The sequence below is a fragment of the Panthera leo genome, chromosome C1 (assembly GCF_018350215.1).
Source record: "Panthera leo isolate Ple1 chromosome C1, P.leo_Ple1_pat1.1, whole genome shotgun sequence".
NCBI classification, from domain to species: domain Eukaryota; kingdom Metazoa; phylum Chordata; class Mammalia; order Carnivora; family Felidae; genus Panthera; species Panthera leo.
Window position 1 is genome coordinate 206,122,667 of NC_056686.1, and position 25,324 is coordinate 206,147,990.

General features: G+C 47.0%; 1 protein-coding gene across 2 annotated transcripts in view; it reads right to left on the bottom strand.

Annotated features, from left to right (window-relative positions):
• Positions 1-4,102: 4,102 nt before the first annotated feature.
• Positions 4,103-25,324, bottom strand: part of WDFY1 (WD repeat and FYVE domain containing 1) — a 45,864-nt gene continuing 24,642 nt past the window's right edge. For both annotated transcript variants that reach the window (XM_042950303.1, XM_042950304.1), the window contains exons 4-12: positions 22,688-22,742; positions 20,929-21,079; positions 19,172-19,284; positions 17,285-17,411; positions 16,193-16,298; positions 11,055-11,156; positions 9,439-9,569; positions 8,270-8,378; positions 4,103-7,451 (exon numbers count right to left, since the gene is read on the bottom strand). In XM_042950303.1, the coding sequence (XP_042806237.1) occupies positions 7,392-7,451; positions 8,270-8,378; positions 9,439-9,569; positions 11,055-11,156; positions 16,193-16,298; positions 17,285-17,411; positions 19,172-19,284; positions 20,929-21,079; positions 22,688-22,742 (954 nt within the window). In that variant the 3' untranslated portion in view covers positions 4,103-7,391. The remainder of the gene's footprint in view (positions 7,452-8,269; positions 8,379-9,438; positions 9,570-11,054; positions 11,157-16,192; positions 16,299-17,284; positions 17,412-19,171; positions 19,285-20,928; positions 21,080-22,687; positions 22,743-25,324) is intronic.

The window sequence follows — 25,324 nt, forward strand, 5'->3', positions numbered from 1 at the left end:
GAGAGAGAGAGAGAGAGAGAGATGGGGAGGGGCAGAGATAGAGGGAGACAGAGGATCCAAAGCGGGCTCTGTGCTAACAGCAGAGAGTCCGATGCAGGGCTCGAACTCACGAACTATGAGCTCGTGACCTGAGCTGAAGTCAGACGCTCAGCCGACTGAGCCACCCAGATGCCCCTGCCATATTCTATTAGTGGGTCACTAAGTTTGGCCCAGATTCAAGGGGAGGGAGCATAACTCCCACTGCTCGATAAGAGAATTTACAGAAATATTTAAAACCCCTACACCCATCAACCACGAAGCTGTGAAGTAGGCTGTCTTAAAGGAGGCCTTAGGATGATCAGACACCCAGAACGAGTGCTTGAGGTTTCAGGAAGACAAGCACATCGCATCGCACCCCTTGTGTGTATATCCACTATAACCTCACTACCCTTTTTCCCATCTGCTCCTTTCAGCCTGTGGAAACTGAACAGTGGCTAGGTAGATGGGATGGGGTGGGTACAGGTGAGGGTGGTGGAGGGAACAGCCATCCCCCACCACAAACTCACGAGGATGATTCACACACGTTCCTTTTCATTTTTGCACGTAATTCCCCAATTGTACACACACGGGCATTCCTTTGCTAAGTGCCTACTATGCGCCTGACACTGAGCTCAAGACTACTGTATGAGCAACTTCCTCGTCCCAACAGAAACGAGGAGGAAAGCAAGAACTGTGGGGGCGGATAGGAGTAAGCAAGAACACAGACATTGGGGGAGGAATGACGGGACCTGGACTTAGAACCTGGGCTTCTACTGAGTGAAGAGCTGTGAGGGTTTTGTGCACAGGAATGGCATGATAAAACTTGTCACCTTTTAACAAGTGTGTTGGGAACAGGCCGACAGGGGCCGGGGCAGGAGCAGGGAGACTGGTTAGGAGGCTACTGGAATCATCCAGATGACCCTGGACTGAACCATGGCAATAGCAGCTCAGTGATGCAAAGGGACCATGTTGGGATACATTCTGAAGGTACAGCCCATAAGCTTGTACCGAGGTTTGCGTTTGCAAACTTGCCCATGTTTCCAGCACACATGTGCAACTTGGGATCCATCTGATAGATTAATAGCTGATAGAACTCCAGAAGCAAGATATTAGATGTCGTTATCTGTTACAGACTTCCACTTGAACTCTAGGCTGTGGGAAGATATGCCACATTGCCCTGCTGATGCTGTAAAGAAATTTCCATTACTCCTTCTCCAGAATGTCAAATTCAGGATCTAAGATGTCTTCAAATCTGAAAGAGCCAGATGGGGTAAGACAAAAGGAGCCTGGGCTTTGAGGTCAGACACACTGGGCTGCAACCTTCAGTTTTGCACCCGGGTTTGCCTTGGGGCATCGTCCCAGGCCCCACTTTATACCACAGATGATGACCCCGAAGGTGGTCCCAGAATGTGCTTTTCGGCTTTCATGAGAAACCGTACGGGCCAGTATGTAATGAGGCTCCTGAGGGATGGTTTGTATGCCCAGTGCAAAGATTTAGAGAGAGATCTCAGGTATGGCCAAGGAGACTCAGGGCCTCAAGAATGAAGGAGAGGAAGGTCGGAAACCAAGTACTTGAACTACCCGCCTGAGAATGCTTTTGACGTAACGGTAAGCTAGGTGAAGTCTAAAGAGGCCAGAAAGGAAAACGGGCTGGTGTCTCTACTTTCCCAGTGCGAAGAGATCAGTCGACTCCCCAGCACCCGTGACGTCAGCTTGTCGTGATGGCATTACAGTCATCCCAGCCGACCTCTCTTCCTCTGTGTCTTTGGCTGCTAAGCAGCCTTCAGTGGTGATGTGGGTTCTAACTAGAAAGAAGTCCTAAAGAAACTTGGTCTGCTTGGCAGACAGAATTCTCATTGTAAACAAACTGAAATTCCACATATTAATTAAGCCACTAAGATACACGTTTTTATTCCCTATTCAAAGGGGGAAAAAAATCAAATGTTGGCAATGGTGTGAGATTAGCAATAGGAATAAAATAACGGGGCGCCTGGATGGCTCAGTCGTGTCCGACTCTTGATCTCTGCTCAGGTCATGGGCTCACGGTTCATGGGATCGAGCCCCAAGTTGGGCTCCACGCTGACAGCTCAGAGCCTGCTTGGGATTCTCTCTCTGCCCCTCCTCCTCTCTCTCTCTCTCTCAAAATAAACAAACTTAAAAAAAAAGAAGCATAAAAAGCTTAAAATCTACATCTTCTTTCGGGGCACATGGGTGCCTCAGTCAGGGTTAAGTGTCCAACTCTCGGTTTCCACTCAGGTCATGATTTCTGTCTCGCGGGTTTGAGCCCCACGTCAGGCTCTGTGCTGACAGTGCGGAGCCTGCTCGGGATTCCCTCTCTTTCCCTCTCTCTTTCTGCCTCTCTCCCCCATGCTGTCTCTCTCTCTCTCAAAATAGGTGAACTTAAAAGAATATATATGCATCTTCTTTGACCTAGTAATTCCTACTTTTAAGCATTTATCCTGAGAAAATACTTGCAAAAGTGGGCAAAAACGAGCATACAAGCGTGCTGAGGTTAGTATTTTTTTTTTTTAATGTTTTATTTTTTGAGAGTGAGCCAGTGGGGGTGGGGGGGAGGGTAGGATGTAGGAAGCAGGCTCCGAGCTGTCAGCACAGAATCCAGGCAGGGCTCACCTTCAGGAACCACGAGATCATGACCTGAGCTGAAGTCAGATGCTCAACTGACAGAGCCACCCAGGTGCCTGAAAGTCTTTAAATAGCGTATTCATGAAAATTATATTCTAAACATCCATAACCTAACTTCAGCATGGTAAACGTTGGTAAAATAGCCGCATGATGGAACAAGGGGATACTGCAGCCCAGGCTGGACTATGTTCCACTGCACACACGCGCTCCCCGCCCCCCACCTCAGTGGGCTAGAACAAGGATTTATTCTTCCCTCATAAAATGGCTCCACGGGACGTTCTCCGTCAACACGTACTTCTGAGACCGCCGTGGGCCACCCACGGGGGCTGAGCCGCTTACCTGCAGTTCCCTGCTTCTGCAAGCACTTTGCCGGCTGAGGCAGGTCACGCGGCCTCACCTAGGCCGCAGTCGCGGGGCGCGTCCCACGCGTCCCACGGCCCAGAGCGCCTGTCCACCCCAACTGTGCAGCAAGTAAAAAGGCTAACGTGGGACTCCGCTTTTGATACAATAAGCTGTCCGTAATACAGTACAGCAGGTGGGAAAATGGCATGGCCCCTTAAAAATGGGTGCCCCGGTCAGTGAAGGGTCGGGACTCTTGACTTGGGCTCAGATCACGATCTTGCGTTCGTGAGTTCGAGCCCCGCGTCGGACTCTGTGCTGATGGCCTAGAGGCTGCCTGGGATTCTGTCTCCCTCTCTCTCTCTGCCCCTCCCCCGCCTGCTCGCATGCACGCACTCTCGCTCTCAAGATAAATAAACTTAAAACAACAACAACAACACTGGAAAGACGTGCAGCATAAGGTTGACAGTATTTTCTTTGGGCGGTGGTAGGACAGAGGCTTTTAAAAAAAATCTCTGTTAGACTTTTTGGTGTTATCTGTTTATTTTCCTTTTCTGTTTATTCCTTTCTATTATATATTATTTTATTACATATTATTTATTCAATAAAGGTATATACTGCTTTGAAAAAAGCACAGTAAATGAATGCCTTGCTGGTTTCTCGATCAACTCATCAGTTCTCTTGGGTCTGAACCACGCTGTTCCTTCGCAAAACTGAGCTGTTGACGTGGAGAACTAGGGCACGGAGGCCGGTGTCTCCAGGGAGTCTAGACATGCTGAGCGATCTGACTTCAAGGCCGCACACACTTCAAAAGAGATGATGATACCTAACCCCTAACGCTTACCTGACACACTCATTACACGCTAGCACATCAGAGCACGCGGTATGGAGGAGGCAAGGGCTTTCAAGTCACATAGACAGACAGGATCTTCTCGCTTTCCTCATCTGTAAAGCAGGGACAATAACGCCCTGTAGGAATGTTGGCAGATCAGAGAGCGTAACGTAGGCAGAGCTCCCCGCACGCACGCGCAGTGCGCTAGTAAGTAGCATTATTGCCCTATGTCCAGACCAACTATAACAAAAGCTGAATTAAGCAACAGGGTAACAAGCAAGGAACATTTTATTGTGTATGCATAGTCTCAAAAATAACACAAAAAAACAGAACCCACAAACAGGAGCAAAGGACAAAGTTTTCTAACTCTCTGGGACACACAGGGCACCATGTCTTATAGAAACGTAGCTAGTACAAGACAAAATGTACTAATCAACATTGCCCTTTGCTTCCCCAGTCAAAAAGGCTATAGAGTAAAACACTTTAAATTGTATTCTAATATAAATTTGTTGCACAATTAAACCTCAATTTACTCAAAGAGTTACTGTATAGTAAACTACAGAAAATAGAGTAGGCATTCAAATAATCTGCTCACAATTAACAATTAAGCAATAGACACTCGAATAAATACAGCATGTATTACTTATTTGTTAAACCTCACACTGATAATGAGCAGATGCTTTATCATTAATAGTAACTGGTTCCTTACATTTTAGGAGACACCAGATCCAGTAACGGAAGTAGAAAGTAATTTAATGAAAACTCATTTTAGAAAATATTTCCTTGGGTCTGAGTCACTATGGTATTTATTACATATTCAGGCCAGTTTCAACAGTTTAAAAATGTAGGTACTAGCAAACTGAATTCTTTAGGGACAGAACCAAGTGACGCATTCGAGAGCACTATTTTTTGTTTACGTCCTCCAGGCAGCAGGACAGAAGCAGGACATAGTAAACAGAGATTTACAGCGTACTGAATAACGTTTCCGGCTAATGCTACGCCGGTGTTTCTATCATTTGCGTTCAACAGGGCAATTTTAGAACACATCTAGAATGAAGAATTGACATTTCCTTATCACTTACATAACTAGATCTAAACGTGAGGATTTTCTCTAACATTCTGTACTTTTGAATCCCATTTGTAGAAATTAGCGTGAGTATTCAGGAATGGAAAAACCATAAACTGTTACTTGAAGAACTATTTTAAATGACCTGTTTAAGAGCAACGCAGTCAAAATAAGGCAATAACTAGAAGTCTAGCGGTATTTTCCTTATGTGCCCAGTCAGCAGAATTGAGAAAATAATTTTTGCCCACCTCTATAAAAATATTACCCCATTTGCACCCTAGTAAGTAGTAGAGACGAGACAAGCCTGCCATGTGTGTTTTTAAAAAGGAAAGTGATTAACAGACTCTGATGGAGACAGAAGTCAATCGAAACATTCCTTCCTTTTCTGGATACCCCTCTCTAGTTCTTTGTTATATATGCTTTTCCTCCTTGGCGTATATTAGCTTAACCCCTTAGCAGGTGCTCTCACAACCTTATATTCTCTATAGAACACTGGGTTTTCCATTAAGAATTTTTTACAGTTAAAAAAAAAAAAAAGGCTGAAAGCTATGGTGTGATATTGTGCTGTCTACCATGGACACGATAAAACCACATTGGACAGAAGTTAAAGGCAAACAGAACCACAGTTCAGTACTCTTTAACACGGCCAGAAACAGATCATATACTATTTTCCTTTCAGGACTTCATGAAATCCCCAGGATAGCACCTTTGTATGAGCTGGACCATTAACTGAACGAAATCTAACCTTCAGTGCTGCCCTTTAAGATCCCACCACTCAAGCTTTCTTCCAGGCTGTGTATCATATGTTTTGGAAAGAGCTTAAGAAATGTTATTAAGGTCATATAACACAAAAATTATAAGGAGCAACAAAATCCTTCAGTAGTATTTCTGAAGGCAAGTCAATTTTTAATGCAGATCATTCTAGATCATTCTAGAATCCTTTCCTTATTATTTGCGTCACTTGGCCATTAAGATATCTTAGTTTAACTGCCTGCCTTAAACATTATAGTCCCTCTCAGCCGTTGTGAAAAAACAGATTTAGTCCCTTCATGGTATGGCTCAGAACAACCACGCTGTCTTGATATCATCCCAACACAGTGACGCAGTAGTTTCTATCAGTATCCACCAGTAAGACTAACAAAAACACTGTTGCTCTCTACTTTAAAATCTGCCTTTCAGAAAAGTAGGCCTCTCTCCACTCGCACAGACCTGAACAGGTACGTGTACTACTGTAAAAACAAACAGTCCAAGAAATAAATACTGGAATATTAAAAGACAGGCTCCCCCTTCCCCACCTCTTCCCCACCTCTTCCCCATCCTGGTACTAAGTGGCCACAAACTTTTAAAATGCCATTTGACACGAGAGAATTCGCTGGTTGTTATGAACGTGATTTACAAGGTAGAAATGACTGTGCAGGACCTGGTGAACAATTGCTGCTCTGGGTTGCCCATTCCCTTCTATGAAATATTAACAGTATTCCTCACAGCAAAGAGTCAACACAGTTTAAAAAGCTCTGGAGTTCTTTTCTGCGGTGTATATCAAATTGCCACAATATCACAGGGGCTCATCTGGGAACTACAAACCGAACGCATGTGTCTTTTCGGAGGACTGCGCCGTTCCGTGGAACAGAACGATCGCTTCCCTTCGCAGTCATGCTGGTAGCTGGGTGGGTTTTCCATTTTCCATTGGTCGTTTCTGACTGTAGTCAGGGAGTCAGGCGGCTCGTGTGACTCCCACTGTTAACAGCACCATAAATACGTTTTGTCCTCAGAGCACGTCTGGGGGAAAGGGAAGAAGGTGGGCTGCCCGGGTTAATCTAGAAATTTCACAGCTCGCTTAGTAACAACCGTGAAGGTTGGCCGCGGCATACGGTCTGGGAAGAGGAAGCAACGAATGTGCCAAACACCGAGGGCAGATAACGGCCCTACCTGCCCAGAACAGGGATCCTTCAGAAGTCTGTCCATAACTAAGTGCACAGGATCCTCCCACGCGGACAGTAAGGAAGGAGGGGCCCTCTGGGCTCGTGAGTTCCTGCTGCGCCCCTCAAGACGGAGAGAGCATGTTCTCCTCCCCCTGCTCCCTGCTCTGACGACAGAGCCACCGAAGCCGACAGAGCCACCGAAGCCCGCGGAGGGCCCGCGAGCCTGACGGAAGGGGGCTTGCACCCGGAACTGCTTTAACAAAGCTCTAAGCATTGGCGCCCTTTTGTTCAATAGTTTTTCCTCTGAAACTCGCATTTGCCCGGTCGCTCCTTCAGCACACACGAGCTCCCTGTTCACGAGGGAGCCTTACCGAGGTCACTTCGTCCCCACAGGTCGTGCCACAAGTGCCCCCAAACACAGGTGACATGTTTTTCTTTTTTAAAAAAATGTTGCTTTGTCGTTTTGGCGGCTACTGGCCATTCCCGTGACGGGGACGGTGGCGCCATGGGGAACGGCTGCATTTGGTGAAGGGCGCCTCTGGGAAGGTGCAGGCCTCACCCGGCTCCCGGATCAACACGGAGAAAACCCAGTTGCCAGACTGCAGCCCACCACAGGCGTCATGTCCCAAATCTGCAAGAGAGAGAAGACGCCAGCGAGGCAGCGCTCGTCACGGGCTCCCGAAGCAGAGCTCACACTGCAAGCGGCTGTTAAACTGGGAAAGGGGTCAAAGGAACTCACTCTCTCGTTCTTCTGCTATGAAACCTTCTCAAGATCTACAGTGACAAAAGCACACAAACCGTTCACTAAGATGTGAAAAAAGCTTGTAAGCGCTCTCCTGTCACCTGAAGATTCCATCACAATGTTTGCTAGACATTTATTTTCATTTTTAATAAAAAGCCGACTGGGGAAAGCCCCTATTTTGAAGAATTAAGAGATAAAGCGTGTCATGATTTCACAACTCCAGAGCGGCACTGAGTCTAAAATGCTAGCTTTTAGTATCTGTGTTACCGACCGAGGGATCGTAAGAAACAACGTGTGGTTATTTCTTACAAGTAGGAAACCTTCTGTCCAGGATCCCAGGACCACCAGCAAGGGAAGGACGACCGGCGGCAGGGGTCGGCTAAGGGGTCGGCTAAGGCGCAGACGAGCTACGAGGCAGGAACCCTGGGCAGATGGCCACACTGGGTGCCAGGCCCCACCAGCTACCCCGAGGACGGATGTGGTACAGGGAAACACCACTGGAAGGAGCCACCACCAAGGGCCTGGGGACTCACAAACATGCGACTTGTTATTCAGGGTTTTCAACCCCTGCAGGTAGCATGGCTGCTTGTAAAAAGGGAAGGCGAGCCGGCCGACCAGAAATGGGACGGACTAGAAGTCTTCCGTCCACGGCACGACCACGGAGCCATGTGCACGCACACGCTCGTCGGGACAACCAGGCAGGTTACCTTTACGATGCGGTCGGTCCCACAGGTCACCATCAGTCCCCTGGCAACGTCCATGGACATGTGGGTAATGTTATGCTTTCCTTCATGGAAGGTTGCTAGAGAAGTCCGACTGACCAAGAGAAAAGAGACCACTGAAAGCTCAGCTGTTTCTAGAGCTAAGGAAAGAGTCTTCTTAGCAACATAAAGGAAACACAATGATAGTGTCCACATTTGTTCCTCAAAATGTGCCTACAGTGAAGTTTATAATTAAAGGATGACAGAAGGCACGATCAGCTGCAAGACTGTTCTATAGAAGGTTTGGCAGAACTCCCCAGATAATGGATATGTATTGTTTTAGTGGGAAGGCTTATATATTCCTAGGCACTAAAAAAGCACTTTTAATAACGGCAGAGGAACTAGGGGCACCTCGGTTGGGCGTCTGACTTCAGCTCAGGTCAGGATCTCACGGTGCGTGGGTTCAAGCCCCGCGTGGGGCTCTGTGCCGACCGCTCGGAGCCTGGAGCCTGCTTTGGACTCTGTGTCTCCCTCCCTCTTTGCCCCTCCCCCACTCACGCTCTGTCGTCATCTCTCAAAAATGAATATACGTTAAAATTTGTTGTTATTTTTTAAATAACGCAGAGGGACTACACTGCATGAGATCCTGTCCTGTGGGTAAGACCCTGGCAGGGAGGCTGCAGGGGTCGAAGCTTCTCTGCAACTGGGAGCAGCCCTCGGGCGCTGGCTCTCACTCTGCCCCTGTGCCCGCAGCCTCAGTCTCCTTGGGAACGAACTGACCCCAGCAATGCTGCACTCGCCTTTCAACTTGGGGCTCTGCCACGGTTTGCCAGTCTAGAACTTTCTAAGACGATTCAAAGGTAAGGGAAAGAAGATTAAATTTCCAAGCACAGGAGAGCAAAGCTTGCAGCACGGGATGGACCGGCTCAGCCACCGCATTAGTGCGCGCGTGGCCTTGACCCTGCGCACCGCCCTGCGTGGTGCGGGGACTCGAGAACGTCCCTCTGCTCAACTGCTCAACTCCCACGGTGTTTGGGAGAAATCTGCCTAGGGTCGTAGGGCGAGGGCCGACGGGCTTCCTCAGAAACTCTTCACGGAGCTGGGAAGGGGCGAACATCTCTCAGGCTGCTTCCCCCTGCAGGTGCACAGTAAGACAGAGACACGCGAACACTCACTCCTCGTCTTTGATGGAGTCGTAGCAGGAATCGCACACGCGGACTTGGAACTCGAAGCCCATGACGGGGTAGCTGGAGCGCTTGCTGCTGCACTTGCCGCAGACAGCCTGCCCGCACTTCCTGCAGTGATGCTTGGGGCGGGGTGGGGGGGGGGGGACCGGGAGGAGGAAAAGGAGGAGGTTAACGTTTGCTTCCGCTTCGGGGCTCCCGGTTTCCCTTCGGGGGAGGGGGATGGGAGCGGGGTAGACGGGCCAATCTCAACACTTGTCAAGGAATTCCAAATCTCCTTGCTTTACTGGTCAAATACAGCTTTCGCCTCAGTCATATCATCTGTCTGGATGTCAACAAACGACATTACTAAAACCAACTTCGAGTTCGTTTAGGAGCTTAAACGACTAGAGGTTTCAGAGGAAAAACAAAATCTACTCCTACATCAGTCAGAGAAAAGCTTTCAAATAAGGTAACGTGCCCTCATTAAGAAATAAATATCCATAATCATATGTTTTACTACTTCTTTTAATCTTCCAAACTGTGATTCTGGAAATAAGGCTCGAGAACATTCAAAACAGACCAGTTATTATTAACTTCGACATACTCTCTTCCTACTAAAAGCTTAGTGACCTGTACCTTTCCTCTCTCCATTCATAAGATGGAAATTAATGTCTTCACGTTTCCTGTAGAAGGAGGGGTTATCTATCTCCCCCATCAGTTACAACACACTAGTTACCACCAGACACTTGTTGTAGGAAACAGGCCAAAGATGGAATTCAGATTCCATTTCAAAGCATCAGAATGTTATCCAAGTGCTAAGATCACCCCTGTGTTACCTGCCAGTCTCATAATAGACCTTGCGGCAGCGTAGTTTTCTAAGTAAAATTAAAGAAAGTTCATTAATACACACAAACTTCAGGCCAATCCCTCATAGAGGTGCAAAGAAATAAAATCGGCATTCTTTTTTACTTACCTGCACAAATTCATATTCAATCTTAGTGCACTACCTTCGAGGTTGCTGTAGAAATATGGTTTTTTTGGTAGAACTTTAGAATTACATGAATACTCAGTGATAAGAGCATCTTTGAAAGCTATAGGCTATTCAGGACATGTTTCTTTAATTAGGAAAAAAAAAAAAAGTACCAGAAACATGTTTAGTAAAAATGTTCCGGGTACACTTATATGGGACAATTTATGACTAATTTAAATTCCTAGTGTCAGAGTATTCCAATGAGGGCCAAACTGTCACATGTCTTTAACAAACCGCAGAAGCATAAGGCTTCCAGTCATATGACCTGCTTCATTCTAATTCTGTGCGTGGCTCGCATGGGATGCTGACGTAACAAGCAATTCTCCTAGACTGAAGGATCTCTCGTGTAGCTACAAGTAGGCACTCAGTGTTTTCTTGGGCATTCCTGATTTTCCAACGCAGGATAAAGCGACAGCACAGCTGGCCCCAGGAAAGGTCCCACTCGCTGTGAGTTACACAGAGACCGTGATATCAAAAACACAGGGGTTCGCAGCGTTTACAGGAAGAAGCAGGATTCCAAACAAAATGACTGACTAATACCACAAATAACAAGATGCACGATTAACCTAGCGACATCTCAACGTTGGCTACTCACCTGTCTCAACCCCAGCGTCTTTGTGTCCCACATCTGTTTTATGTTCCAGAAAAAGGGCTGCTCGCATTTCTGACAAGAATCACTCTCTAACCACTGAGGAGCCTGGGGGAGGAGAAAGTCAAAGCCACCATTAGAGCATCTCCATGTTGACTAGGATTTCTCAGGTTACTGATACAACAGTTCTAGACCTTGCTGGTGCTGGCCAACAAGGAATTTAAAAAAAATTCCTCAATACATCATAGCGGTTGCCATATTCAATACTACCTGTGTTCAGTAATCTTTATCATCTTGGCAATGTTTACAGGACTGTCCGGTTTTTAATCTGTAGACAGGAAGGGGTAATTCAGTTTTCATTGGGAACTCCTAAGGGATGTCTTCGTAGATTTCTGTGCCAGAGTTGCTGAATATCGAAATCCGGTTGAGTGAAAACCCACTTCTTACAGAATCTGGGGGATGACCACCTGGGAAGTCTTGTGGGGTCACATCTCCCGGGGGCAGCTCCTGTCAGGCAGATTTGCCAGCCGGCCCCTCCGGCTCCCGTGAGCGGCTACCCTCCCTCGGGCACACGCACCGTCGGCACACCTCCGCCCCAGCACCGTGCTCTCTGGACTGTAATCCTATATGCACGTCTCGTTTCTCCCCACGAGCCTGTCATTCACTGCTCTTACTCGTCCTGATGTATGGATAGCCTGTCCCAGAGCAGGTCCCCAATGAATTGTTATTAAAACGGGACGATTAACAGTCTTGATGTCACTTGAACCAGAACTTAGAAAGTACTGCTCTAGACAAACCATTAGATTGCACCCGATTACAAGATGAAACTGTTAAAAGCCATTTATGAACCTCAATCACTTGTCATTACATATGTGCGATACAAAGAGGAGAGAACACGAATTTCTGTCAGGCCAAAGACTGCGAAGAAATGATTCTTTCTTGATCTTGAAAGTGCACACTCCAGAAAAATACACCTGGTGAGAGGAGACCATGATGGGAGAACGGCGGCCACCGCATTGCACCGGCCCCACCGACCCTTCTAAAACCGTCAGTAAGACGGAGAGCCTCCAAGATTGAAGCCGGGACTTCGGGGGGCTAAGAACAAGTGCCTCTGCGTCCTTCTTTTGCTTCCTATTGCTTCAGGACTTTGGGCTTTCCTGTTTCTTACTTTAGATACGTCGTGAGAAACAACTTCTGCAAAGGACTTTCTGGGGGATGGGGAGCACCACAAATAGCACAAAGTGGGCTCGGACAGAAGAGAGGTTTCTCTGGATAACCGGAGAAATACTGGAAAGAAGGGAAGGCGAAGAAAAGGGTGACAGAGACATGCACCCACGTGGGAAGGAGGACGGCCTTGCTACAGAATTACCTCTTCCGCTTCTGTGATCAACAGAAGTGGCGGGGGGGTGGGGTGGGTATGGTGGCTGGGGAAGGCTGCTCGGGAACAAGGCCCCTGAGGGAGGACACGGCGGGTCGTGCCACCCACGGCATGGCGATGTCTGTCCGCGGGGAGGGGAAGCAGGTGCCGCTGCCTGGGCTCGGGTCCGGGACGCACGCGGCACCACACACCCGTGGAAGAAAGCTCAGGGTGTCTTGACAGCAGCAATATCCAATATCCCAGCAGGAGCACCCGCCTCGTGAGGTGGGGGAGGGGGGCGAGTCCACGCGTGGGAAGCGTGTGCATGGGGCCTGGCGTCCCAAGTGCCCCAGGAGTCCGGGCGGGGCACCAAGTATTTCTTGTGCCTGACGCCACCTGATTTTCAACACAACCCGAGGAGACACGCGGCAGCGACACCCCCACGGTGCGAGCAAAGAGACCGTGGCTCTGGCGGCAAAGCGGCCGTAGGGGACTAGTGCGTAGCCGGCCGTCTAGGAGACCCTAGCTCGCCGGCCGCACTCGACACAGCATCCCCGAATGGGTCTTCTCTCTTTGAACGTGAGGCTCTCCGCACGTGGTTCTGGGGCGTGGCCACACTCCAGCCGAGCCCTTACCCTCAGGAACATACAATTCCGTCTAGGGGCTTAGGAAAGAACATTCCTTGACTGAGCTGGGGTGGGGAGAGGGGCTCCAGGGAAGAAAGGTACGCTTTCCGCAACTTCAGATGACACACAAAAGACAACATCAGAAGTAAACAGGCTTTCTGGAGCGTTTTGTTGTAAGAAGCACCCGCAACTTTCTTTCTTTTAATAGGATACAGTGCTATGCTCCAAGCTATCAGGAACCATCCTGTTCTGTGCTTATTCTCTAAAGGGAATTTTTTTTTTTCTTTCCTGAGAAGAGCAGAAGAGAACGCCAATCAAGCACTGTTTCGCTCTTCCTTACATACTGTCCCATCTGCCTGTGCCGCACAAAAGGGGCGACGTAACGAGAATAATCCCCCGCACAGCTATTACCAACTGTTGCAATAATCTGCATGGTACTAATGTGCACCATATTGAACAGCCCGCGATCTACTAGTTTAAAATAAGGTTCTCTCTTGAAGTGGGTTCATTCTAATTATTACTTACTCATTTATATTGCAGGTCAACTTCCAAAAAGGAGCCCCGCTAATTATGAGCTAGCAAGGGGGCAAATTTGCTTTCAGCCTGCCCCAATCAGTATTTCCCAGTGACTCAGTAAGAAATTCCAAGCAGCGTGGGGCTAGAGAATCTGGGACTAATTCTGTGTGCCCTTGCCTAAGGAAGACCTATAAATTGTACAAACCCTAACTCCCAGGCCAGAACCTTCTGTATCTGTGGGCTGTTTCCCTTTGCAATATACTCAGCTGGTTTAAAAAAAAAAAAAAAAAAAAAGAGAGAGACAGAGACAGAGACACTACTAAAAACAATGCATCTTTTTGACCCAATTTGCTTCCCCACCAACACTGTCAACTACTGAGAGAGAGAAGCTTGCAGAGCGTGACGTGGAACCCGCCAGCACGCATGTGATCGGGGGGAATCTTCCACAAATGACTGAAAAGAGACGCGCCTACAAAGGAAGCATCCTGGGCGATGTGTTTTCTTTCCCTAGACGTACAAATGAACTCCACAATCGTGTACCCTTGAAGGGGGGAATCCTGCTTTTATTTTGTTAACTACTTTTTTCTAAAAGAATTTGCCAAGAATGAGAATAGTGGACTGAAATCCAAGCGGATGAGCTCTTAGAAGACGCTCCAGCAGCACTGGCCCCAGGCGTCGCCCTCCCACGCGACCCCGGGAACACAGCCTCTGAGCGGTCTGTGTGCTCAGAATAAGACTGAAATACAACGGGCCAAGAGTCCAGGAAATTGAGCAGTATGCTAGGTGTTTGCTCTTGATGCCTGCGAGAGCAGCTACTGGAAAACACAGTTAAAATAAATCTTTGCAAGGAAAACTGTATGTAATATTACGCCAACGTGATAGATAATTAATAACAAGTCAGCTTAAGCCTTACCAAAATATTTTGCCGACTCTTAAGATTTTCTGTTTGGTCTCACAAGTTTACTAAAAAAGGTGACAATCACTACTTCACGTTACGAACTTCGTTTTATTATTTACGGGGGTAGTCTGTTTCCTTCAGGAGATTCCAAGCTTCTTGCAGGCAAGAAGACATCGAGAGCATGGCAGCCGTGAAGTCTGGAAACGAGTCACGTCGTGACTGTTTTTTTAATAAACTGAACCCCCCGGATTACGTCTTCTGTGGCACGTGTGGTACAAGTCACGCGCAGAATCTGGTGGGACGGTGGCATCCCAACCAACGGGGCCCAGCACGCGGGCCTCCGCGCTGGATACAGGACAGCGCCCTGAGCAAACCACGTGACCTCACGCCACGCAGTAGGCAGTGCCACGCAGGAGCGGCAAGCCCTTGTTTCCAGGCATCGGAGCCACCCTCGAGGGGCTCAGTAAATGTTTCTGAAGTTGAAACGGAGTCCTCGGTCCCTCAACTCTAAAATCTTCTCTTTTGAGTCAACAAAAAGTCAGCTCTTCTGCTACTTACATCCCAGGTTGGAAAAGACAGGTAATACCCACGCTGGCAGACGTGAGAATGGAAATCCTGCCTGGAAGTCATCTGACAACATCCATAAAAAGCATGGAGAACGTACACATCTCCTGTCCCGCAGGGTCTACTTTCAGAAATTTGTCTGAAAGAAATAGCTGAACAATCATACAATGACGAGGTCATGAATGCTCACTGCAGCATTGTTTAAAATAGAAAAAAAAAAGACAGAGGTGCCCACAGGTGAGAGGACAGACTGGCGGTTGCCAGAGGAGGTGGTGGAGGGAGGGTGCGACGGGTGACGGGGGTCAAAAGGTACCGACTTCCAGGTTGTCAAAGAAGCAAGTCCTGGGGGCGTGAGGTACAGCCAGGAGGCTGAAACCGCGCTGGGTACTTCGAAGTCACTGACAGGGTGACTCGCGAAAGTTCTCATCACAAGAAACAAAGATTTGCAACTGCGGTGGCGGATGCTAACCGGACTCACTGCGGTGATCGTTCCCGGTATGTGCGAATGCCCAATCACTACACTGTACCCCTGAAGCTAATACAGTGATATACATTGACTATTTCTCAATTAAAAAAAAAAAAAAAAAAGACAAAAAAAAGACAGCGAGTTTGTTTAGACAATCAGAGTATCCGTCCAAAGAACCAGAAGCGGCTTTACAAGGTGTCATCGGATGACTCTACTTCACGGAAGAGTGAACAGACAGAGAAACGACGACACTCCTCTAAACGAGGCCCCACAACTCGTTAGCCACGCAAACCAATCAGAACTCAGGTCTGCTGAAAAGAACACTACGTGGACACCACCCGGTAGAAAATAAAAGCAGAGAACAGTGACATACTTCCCAGGGAGACGAAAAGCACCTTGCTGCATCCCTCTCCCAGCATCCGCTGACAGGGACGCTGTGGGGCCCACTTCGCGCCCAGCGGCACCGGGGACCGTCTCCAGGCTGAAAACAGCCTTCGTGCAGTCTGCGGGCAGTGCCGGTCGCCGTGGAAGCCCTCTAACGGGCAGGGGTGCAGTGCCAAGTGACACCCTGGAGCCCGTCAGGCGACAACCAACGAGCATGAGGGCGCAGAGCGGGGCTGTGCTAGTCGGCACTGACAGCCGGCAGGGTGGGAACCCAAGAAGCCAGGTTGTGGGGGGGGCCCCTCCACACCAGCCTCGTCTTGCTCGTTCCCTTACCTCCTCTCTGCTAACGTCCATGTTCCACACTGCGATTCCGCCATCCGACGAACAGGAGACGAGCTGCCTTGTGAGCTGAAGGTAACACAGGGACTGCACCCTGTCACTGCAAACAACACACATCGGTCACTTGTCTCGACGTGGAAAAACACAGGCTCAAATCTCGCCCCTTGTTGGAACCAGCAACCGGCATTCTGCCACTTTCAGGTACGGTAATGTGGCCTCTGGCATACACTTTAGTCAGATGATGTGTAATGACTCTGTAACTTACTATACGGCATCAGAGTTTCTACGAAAGAAACACTACTTTCAAATCAGTCATTCAGCATCGCAGGCCACAGAGAAGACGATGGCTACAGCCCTCTGGGCCAATCCCTGTGGTCCATTCCTTTTCGGGTACGCAAGATTCACCTACTTGTTCATAACGAAGAGCAAGGAGGGGTGACGTCCTTACTGGAACGCAACCCGGAAACAATCTCCTGATCTACAGACTTGTGTGAAGGATCGTTCCTCGGCTACTTTGCAACCTGACTCTGCTTACAGTGGACAGCAACAGCCTACCCAAGAGCGAGGAAAGGAAAGGCCAATGTCCTCTTCCTCTGAACACTAGAAGGCAAGAACCTGAGTAATGCGACATCATGGCTCAGGTGACAGGGCCTGTGTCAAACCACACCCGCACATTACTTTTCAGAATAACCAAACCGGTTAGGCATCCAGTTCCAGACTGGCTTAGCATGGCATTCCGTGCAAGCTTCCCCGGCCAAAGTTCTCACCCGCAGTCCTTAACCCACCTGTGCCCTAAGCAGATATTTCAAGAGGATGACTCCTTGGGACAGACAGGTGGCAAGTGCTCTTTGGACAAAGAAGGAAGAAGACTCTGGGCTCTTTTTTTTGGGGGGGGGGGGGGCGTCTATAATACCAGACACGCAGGGCTAACAGAAAAGCAGTCCAAGTTAAAGGTGGACAGAGTGAGCCCCAGCATATGGCTGCCTTCACAGACGGGAGTTTGGAAAACAGAGTATCAGAATACTAATACTGCCCCGCCTCCCCCACACTCAGATTCTTTCCCCACCCCCACCAACAGTCACGCACTGGTGGCCCTGCAGCAGCAGTGTGCGGCCTTTCCTGCCTCCGATGTCCCACATGATGATGCTGTTGTCAGAGGCTCCCGAGAAGAGTAACCGCTGAATAGGGTCCCACCAGAGGCAGGCGATGCTACCTACGGTGAGAAAGAGGAGAGGTTAAGTACAGCCCTGCACCTGCGCATACACGCTCAACAGCCAGACCGAACCAGGCCCGGCTGAGCCCCTGAGTAAAACTGTATCTTTGTTGTGCGAAAGGGCCTTCAACACTTTATCACGAGTCACGGAGAAGACACGGCACACGTATCACCCAGAGTTATGAGACAGTGATCTGCAGGTGGACATCAAACTACTTTGAACACAAAGATGTTTAAGGAATTTTTCTTCGTTCTGTACCAAAAAAAAAAAAAAAAAAAAAAAAAAAAAGATACATATTTATGAAGGGTTAGTTCAGAAAAAGCTTTTGAGGGGAAAAAATAAAAGCGGACAATATTCAATGACAAGAGACAGTGAAGATTACTGTGGTCAACTTAGGGAAGATAAATATCTAGATTATTCCAGGTTGCCGGGGCCTTGCAGGTGTCTTACCTCAAGATGCATATGTGTAAGGAAATTAAGTTAAGGGTCTCAGAAAACAAAATGGTCTGCACACAATTATGCCTTCTATCTTGGCTAAACTTGACAAATTTGATACCCTTGAGAAATCTTTCTACAGTTTTCTCTTTCAACAGATTTCTCTCTCGGTGGTTCTATTGATCACTGCTTGCCTAGAAAAAGTTGTCAATAAAACCGAGCCAGTCACCCAAGTTAACACTTCTGGCAGGTGTAGAGAAAACCGATGAAGTCACATTCAAAAGCAAACAACGGAAACTAGTTTCTCACAGAGACTTAGCATAAGGGAAAAAAAGAAGCGTTCTGCAAAACTGGCTTCAGGGAACAACTGTGCATAACTCCTGACCCTATTTAATGCTGTGCCCTGTACACTTCACTGGAGGCCTGACAGCAGATAAACATGGTCCTTCGCTATAAACACTACTAAGCAGTCCCCAGAACCCCGTCTGTCCTTAGCAACCCAGAGAACACTCAGGAGCCTGGGGACCATGAGACCATTAGTCATAAACACAAGTGGTTTCCTTAGGGGCTGTGCCTTCCTGCCCGAATACGTTCTAACTTACTTACCCCCCTTTGCTCTACAAGATCCCCGATCTGACAGACTCGTTTTCACTCAAATAGATTCTCTAGAAAGCACAGAGTATAGAGTGTATTGAACGTAGGATACCTAAAACACTATTTTCATAAGTAAGTTCATCATTAGTTCTTTCAACAAATCCCCCATTCTTCCATCGAAACCAGACGGTGCTCAAGTGTCTAATTTGTTACCCAAAATGGCCAAGTGAGTTTTAGAACTCTTCCTAGAGCCTGACCAACTCACCGCACTGGAGAAATGATAAAATCCCACCCATTCTTTCCCCTCCGTCGCTAACCAAGCAGAAGCAGAACAGCCCAGACATCTCTCCTAATTGTATTGTCTACCAGCTCTTGTTCAGTGTCCTAGAAACTGACAAATTAAAAAAAAAAAAAAAATACAACATTCTTCCAAAGGTCTTACCATTTGTAAGAATTTTAAAAGATCTTCTGAAAATAATTTAATTTAAAAAGACAAAATAGACAGTATTATCCACATGAACCATCTGGACAGGGTTTTGACGACACGGAACCCAGCCCAAGAGCCTACTTACAGTTAGCCTTCACTCTTTTAGATCTATATCCCCCATCTGGCTAATCAAACCGGAACCGACAGGTCATAGGAGCTGATCATTCATGAAGCCCCAGGGCCGAGAACTAAATCCGGATGCCCAGATTAGGTGAAGAACCCGTGGGTGATCACACAGCCTACCTTCATGTCCTTTGAGGGTTGTAATAACTGAACAGGAGTTCTGTTCAAGCTTCAGCAGGGTGATCTGCCCAGAGTAATCGCCAACAAAAGCATACTGAGTATCGTAATCATATCTGTGGAGAAGCAGTCAAGGATATATAACACAATCCATCCGAAAGTTGTAAAATTGAAAAATGTGCCCTTTAAGGAAGTAAGCACAAGCCTAAAACTATGAGACAAAGAAATACCCAACTGAAATTCGGGCAACACATATTTAAAAAAAAAAAAAAAAAAAAAAAAAGGCTTTTCAAGGCGGAATTCTTGGGAAAATTAATACTCATTCATTTGACAAGAATTCACTGAGTACCTGTTACTATTCCAGCCAATACTCTAGGGTATTGAAAAAAAAAAGGTAAGAGCTGACAGAGAAGACAGACATGAAAACAGGTAGTCATAATCAAACTGTAATTAAGTACAAAAAGGAAAACACTCAATAATGAAAACAGCAAGAAAGAACTGGAACAAAATGGCTATTTATGAAATATCTCTGGAAATAATGCAAAACTGGTAGCAAATACAGACGCGAACCCATCTTTCTTTTGGCCTGGATGAGACAGCTTGAGGTGCAGAGGATGACTCATTTTAAGTTGCCGTGGAGGGTTTTAATCATCCAAAATGCAGTTATTTGAACAGCAGTAAATTTAAATTTTAAAAATACACGAACCATTGACAGCAACTCACTACTTTCTCGGTCACTTAATGGCCATAGAAACTGGTGGCCGAGCAGCCGTTTAAAACACATCAGGCTGCCCATTGCTTCAGTGCCAAAACACAGGTCAAGAAGAACACCACAGCCTGGGCTGTGCCTTTGTGCTTCTGCACCATTTTCTCTCAATCCATATGAGAAGCCTACCCATGACAGAAACACTTCCTTAGCACAGGACGAATCAAAGTATTTTTCCCTTATCTGAATCTCAAATGTATGGTACTGCTTTGAATGCTTATTGTAAAGACCTCATGCTGTGCATTCATTTGTAGCAAACATTTTTCATAAAGGCTTTCCGTGGAAAAAAGGGATTTACCGCGCCAGACATCCAACTCTGGAAAAGGAACTACTCTGGGGGTATTTGCCTGTTGACAGCCTTGAGCGCACCGTCCCTGAGATACACCGCTGCCACGGGTCGCCTTTAAGGGCAAATTCTACAGGAAACAAGTTCCAGACAGTAGTAGAAAACTGTGAAAGCAGCAATTTGTTAGCGTTCTGAGGACCCTAAGGCATCTCTGAGAATATTAAATGGATTATGAACCCCCTCCACATACACGCCGAGCAACTATAAAACTCCTTTAAGTCCATTTATGAACTCCAGGGTCACAAATCCTTATTATATTCTTTCAGGGTCTGCAAATGATCGAATAAAAGATCGACCCCCTTTTTGTTTTTCTTTATTCAACAAAAAGGTCTTTATTCTCACCTTGAAATGCAAAGGAATGAGGGGGTGAGGGGGGTTGATTAAGGAGGTTTAGGTTTCCAAGGTTTTGTATTAAAAACAGACAGTACTTCCCGGCAGAGAACGGCAATTCATCTGATAATGATTTTTAGTAAACCAACCAACTCTATACCAAAGAAACGCGGACACAGAACTTCTTGGATTTTATGTGAAGTACGCAGGAATCGCTCAATCCCTGGATCTCAACCGCCAATTCACGATCAGATTCGAAAGGAACGGCCGCGACAAGAAGGCGCCGGGCAGGGGAAGGGCCGGCCCGCTGAAGGATACTGTAAACACGAAGCCCAGGAAGTGAAGAAGTGCCTCCCGAGCATGTTCCCGCTGCGGGTGCACATCCAGCTGACGCACTTGTCGTGGCCGGTGCTGATCACCCACTCGGCAGCCACGCTGAAGATAATCGCAGACACTCGGTTCTGATGAGCTGCGGGAACACAAAGGGAAGTCTGCGCCCTTCACGAAGAAACGTGACCTTCCGAATCCCAACGGAGGCGCGCGCCTTCTCGAGCCGGCTGGCCTGGGGGCTCACGGTCTCAATTACCCTACCACGGAAACGCCCGGGGTTCCGCGAGCCAGCTTTCGGATGACCTTCCCAGCCCCAGCTCAGCACCACACGCTTTCTTTCCGTGGCCCAGCTGCCCTGTGTCCCTACTTGGGTGGACGATGGGAAGCACAGCTCACTGAAGACTGATGCTCAAGAGGGATTCCAACAACAGATCAAAGAACAGACTTTTTTTTTTTTTTTTTTTTTGGCTGTACTCGAGAGAACAAACATTTTTCCTTTGCTATTAATTATCAGTCCCATATGGAATGCGGTAGTCTTTTCTTAAAGGAACAATTTTTTTTTTATAGTCTATCACTTTAGTACTTTGACCTTTTAGAAAACACTGACATTGTGAGCAGGAGAAGTTCAATTTTCTGAAATTAAAAAATAGTACAAGCATTTTGATTCTGGAATATTTTCTGTTTGTCTGAAACTTTTTGTTATTTATAAAGACAAAGTGTGGAGTTCTGTATTCCAAAATAACAGCTGAGAAAAAGGAAGGCATTCTATCATGTGACCTGTCAAATACTTTCGTTTCCAGGTTGATTGCAAGCCACACTAGGGCAGTAACCTGTCTAGTCTACTTCATCTAGTATAGGACCTGGCATGCAGCAGGTGTTTAATAAATGCCCAGTCTGATGAATGAAGTTAGAGGCTGGACAGAGAAACTGTTTGACCTTGCTCTCAGCTGTACAGGCTGCTTCAAAAGAATTGAGGGACTCTTTCTCATACATTAATTCGAAAACACTACAACTCTATGAGTATATGGGCAAAATCATCAACAGACATTCATAAAAGATCACAAATGATCAACACTAAATAAAGCTTAAGTAACTTTTAAACTGAGAACTTTTTGACTATCAAACTGGCAAAAAACATTTGTAAGAGCAACGTTGTACAGATTTGATGAGCAGATACTTTCAGCTACTCGTGGGATTGTAAAAATTCACACTATTGCTGGGAAGAAGTTTATAAAAGAAATCTAGAGCATTAAAAAACTTGTTAATGTTTGAGCCAGCTACTCCATTTTTAGGCATCTGTCTTAAATAGAAGTAACCCAGGGCTAGGGGATTAGAGTCAGAATAACAGTCAAGACACACACACACATACACACACACGCACACATACCTGTGTATGTGTGTGTGCGCGTGTGAATGTTTCATACGCTTACCTATGTATATATACACTGTCATACAGGTCAGTGTGTGTTAGCGAAAAATGGAAGCACTACCCATGCTCCAAAATAGAAGAATGGGTAAATTAAATCCGATCATGCACCCAATGGAACAGTATAGAAAATTTTGAACGGGGATAAGCAGGAAAGGATGGCAAATATCTCTAAGACTTAATAGCCTCCTGTATAATTGGGGAAACACCACTAAAAAGTTCACGTGAAACCTAATTTTGATCATAAGAGGCAGTGTTCTAGTTCTGTGTGTGTCTATCTACACACATATATATGTAAGTATGTGTGTGTATCATAATTACCTGGGTAAGTCTTGATAAAGTTCATTTTATTAAAATCTTCAGAAACATGAAATTCCTAAAAGTAAACACATGCAATAAGAAAACAGTCATGGTTTTAAAAACAGGAACTTAACTTTCAAAACAAAGGAAAATCCAAACCTAGCTATGGCCAGAGGTGGGACTCAAGATTAACTCTAGAAGAATACTATGGAACTGCTTCTTTCATCAGGCTTGTCCTCAAGCCACTAGTTCTTTTGGGGACCAGACCGAATACGGAAGGTGCTGCGGACCAGCACAGTACTTTTCTGCAGTTCTCCCTCTGCGAGTGAGAGCTTTGTATTCCTTCTCCCTCCACTGCAGAGGAGGGCTTGTTAATTTTGCAGTCCTGGTTAGGCTGAGCATTCCTCAAGATGACGTCCGTAAAGCAAAATTACAAAGACCCATTATGAACAGAGTTCTCAGCTACACTGAAAATATGGCATTGGGTACCTCAGCAATGTAAGGGGGAAATTACGTATATTTCATACAGAACACGTACAAAAAAAAAAGGAAGTGTAGAGGTTGTGGGTGGTTTGCTTTTTTAAAATACCCTGTATCTTCCTAATTTTTTATAGACAGGGCAATACTTTATAAATAGGAAAAAATAAAAGTATATACTTGTTAATGAAAAAATCAGCTTCAGCATAAAACGAAGACACAACTCTAAAGAAAAAGCACTATGAATTCTATTGATCGATGCTAAGTGATAAGTTCTTAAGACTCTAAGTAACATGGACATTGTGAATTGTTGACAAAAAGAAAAAAAAACTCACAAAGGAATACTGATCCCTTGCTCTCCATCTTGGTATTGGAAAGTACAAAAATGTACCAGTATATATTACCATATATATGTGTGTGTGTGTGTTCATATATGTACTATAATATATATTATATATCCTCAGATGTAAGATAATATATATAATATACAGTATATATGCCCAGTATAAATGTACTAGTATATATCACTGTATATATACTCATCTGTATTGGGTGGAAAATCTACAGATCATGTGCTAATGAACAGTAAACCAGATTCACATTGCCCCTTTGCACTGAAGAGCTGTGTGTTTTTTCTATGTTGTTCTATAATCTACCCCTGAACCGGGAGCCACAAGAAGGGTCCCTGGAGAAATCAATGCGCAACCACTGCCACCACTGGAGAAATTATTTGTGCTTCGTGGCTTCTGGTTACACACGTGCATGCACATTGGCACGGCATTCCTATAAAATTTTCAGGAGAGAAACGAGAACATTTGCATTTACGGCTCCGTGAGGCATTCACCGCAGCCCCAGACTGACGGGCGAGGAGCTGAGCAAGCCTGACCCTGCCCGCCGCTGAGTGAACTGCTTGGGCAGGGGGCCTGTCCTTTCCACCGGCTTCTTCCTCCCTGGCTCTTCCACACACTCGAGGCCTCTTATCTTTTCGCTTCAAAACCAAAACAATCAAAAAAACCAACAAAACTGTTTTCAACAATCCTCCGACTTTCTTCGGCCCCTTCTCTGAGATCAGCCCACACTGGCTGCCCTCGGGCCCTCCAGCTGCTCTCTCCTGGTCGTTCTTCCACCCACCGCCCGCACGGCGCTGCCACTACTGCAGAGAAAGGGCTTTCCCTTCCTGGGATGTCCCCAGGGTCATCTTCCAGGCCTGACCTCATCCTCTCTCTGCTGCACCTGACAGTTACTCACCCCCACGTGAATTTCCCTGCCTCTCTGGCTTCCACGGCCACAGCGTCCTCGCTGGCTGTCCTCCGGCTCTGCCCATTCCGCCTCCGTCTCCCCCATGGGCTCGGAGCCCTCTGATTTCCCCTCCTGCTATTCCCAGGGAATGTGACCTTGGCCCTCGGCTCTTCTCAACCCACCTGTTGGAGCCGCCCGGCCACTGTTAGCAGTTTCCGCTGACACCTATGTTCAGAGAACTCCCAATTCCAGACCAAACCCTTGAGGTTCAGGCCCACGGACCCAACTGTCAAAATGGACCTCATCAACTTCCCCTCTGTATCAGCATCTTTTCTTAGAGGGCAGCTGACCGCTCACCACCACCATCCTGGCTAAAAACCTGGAAGCCATTTTCACACAGCTCTGTTAAGCACCCACATCCCACCAGACATCAAGCCTGCTGCCCAGACAGTTCTCGAAGCCATCACCTCTTCTCCAGCACTGCCCCCAGTGTTTCGCAGCCTCACGTTGGGGTCCTGAAGTAGCCTCTTAGCCGGGCCGGCTCAGTTTCACCCTTGTCCCCCTGAACTCCACATACAGGCACGCTAAGCTCACAAAAATAGAAACCTGACGAGTCTATGCTCCCCGGCTTATTGCTCTTCAACGGCTCCCCTTCGTGCAGTGATGACCTAATGTACTTGACCCTGAGGTTCGCTGTCGAGAGAGGTCACTGAGAGGACATGACCACCAGCTGGCCGGTGAACTGGGGCCCTGGCAATCAGCAGTCAGAGGCCCCTCACCCTTTTCCCTGGTCTCTGGTAAGCGTGTGTCACTTGGCCTCCCCTGTTCCCAGAGGCTGTCCCAAGGACACAGCCTTGATGGCGACGTGCTGTTGGGACCATCTGGACAGTATACGTGACTGAACCCAGTGAAGGCCACTATTTAAAACTTTTAAGATTCGGG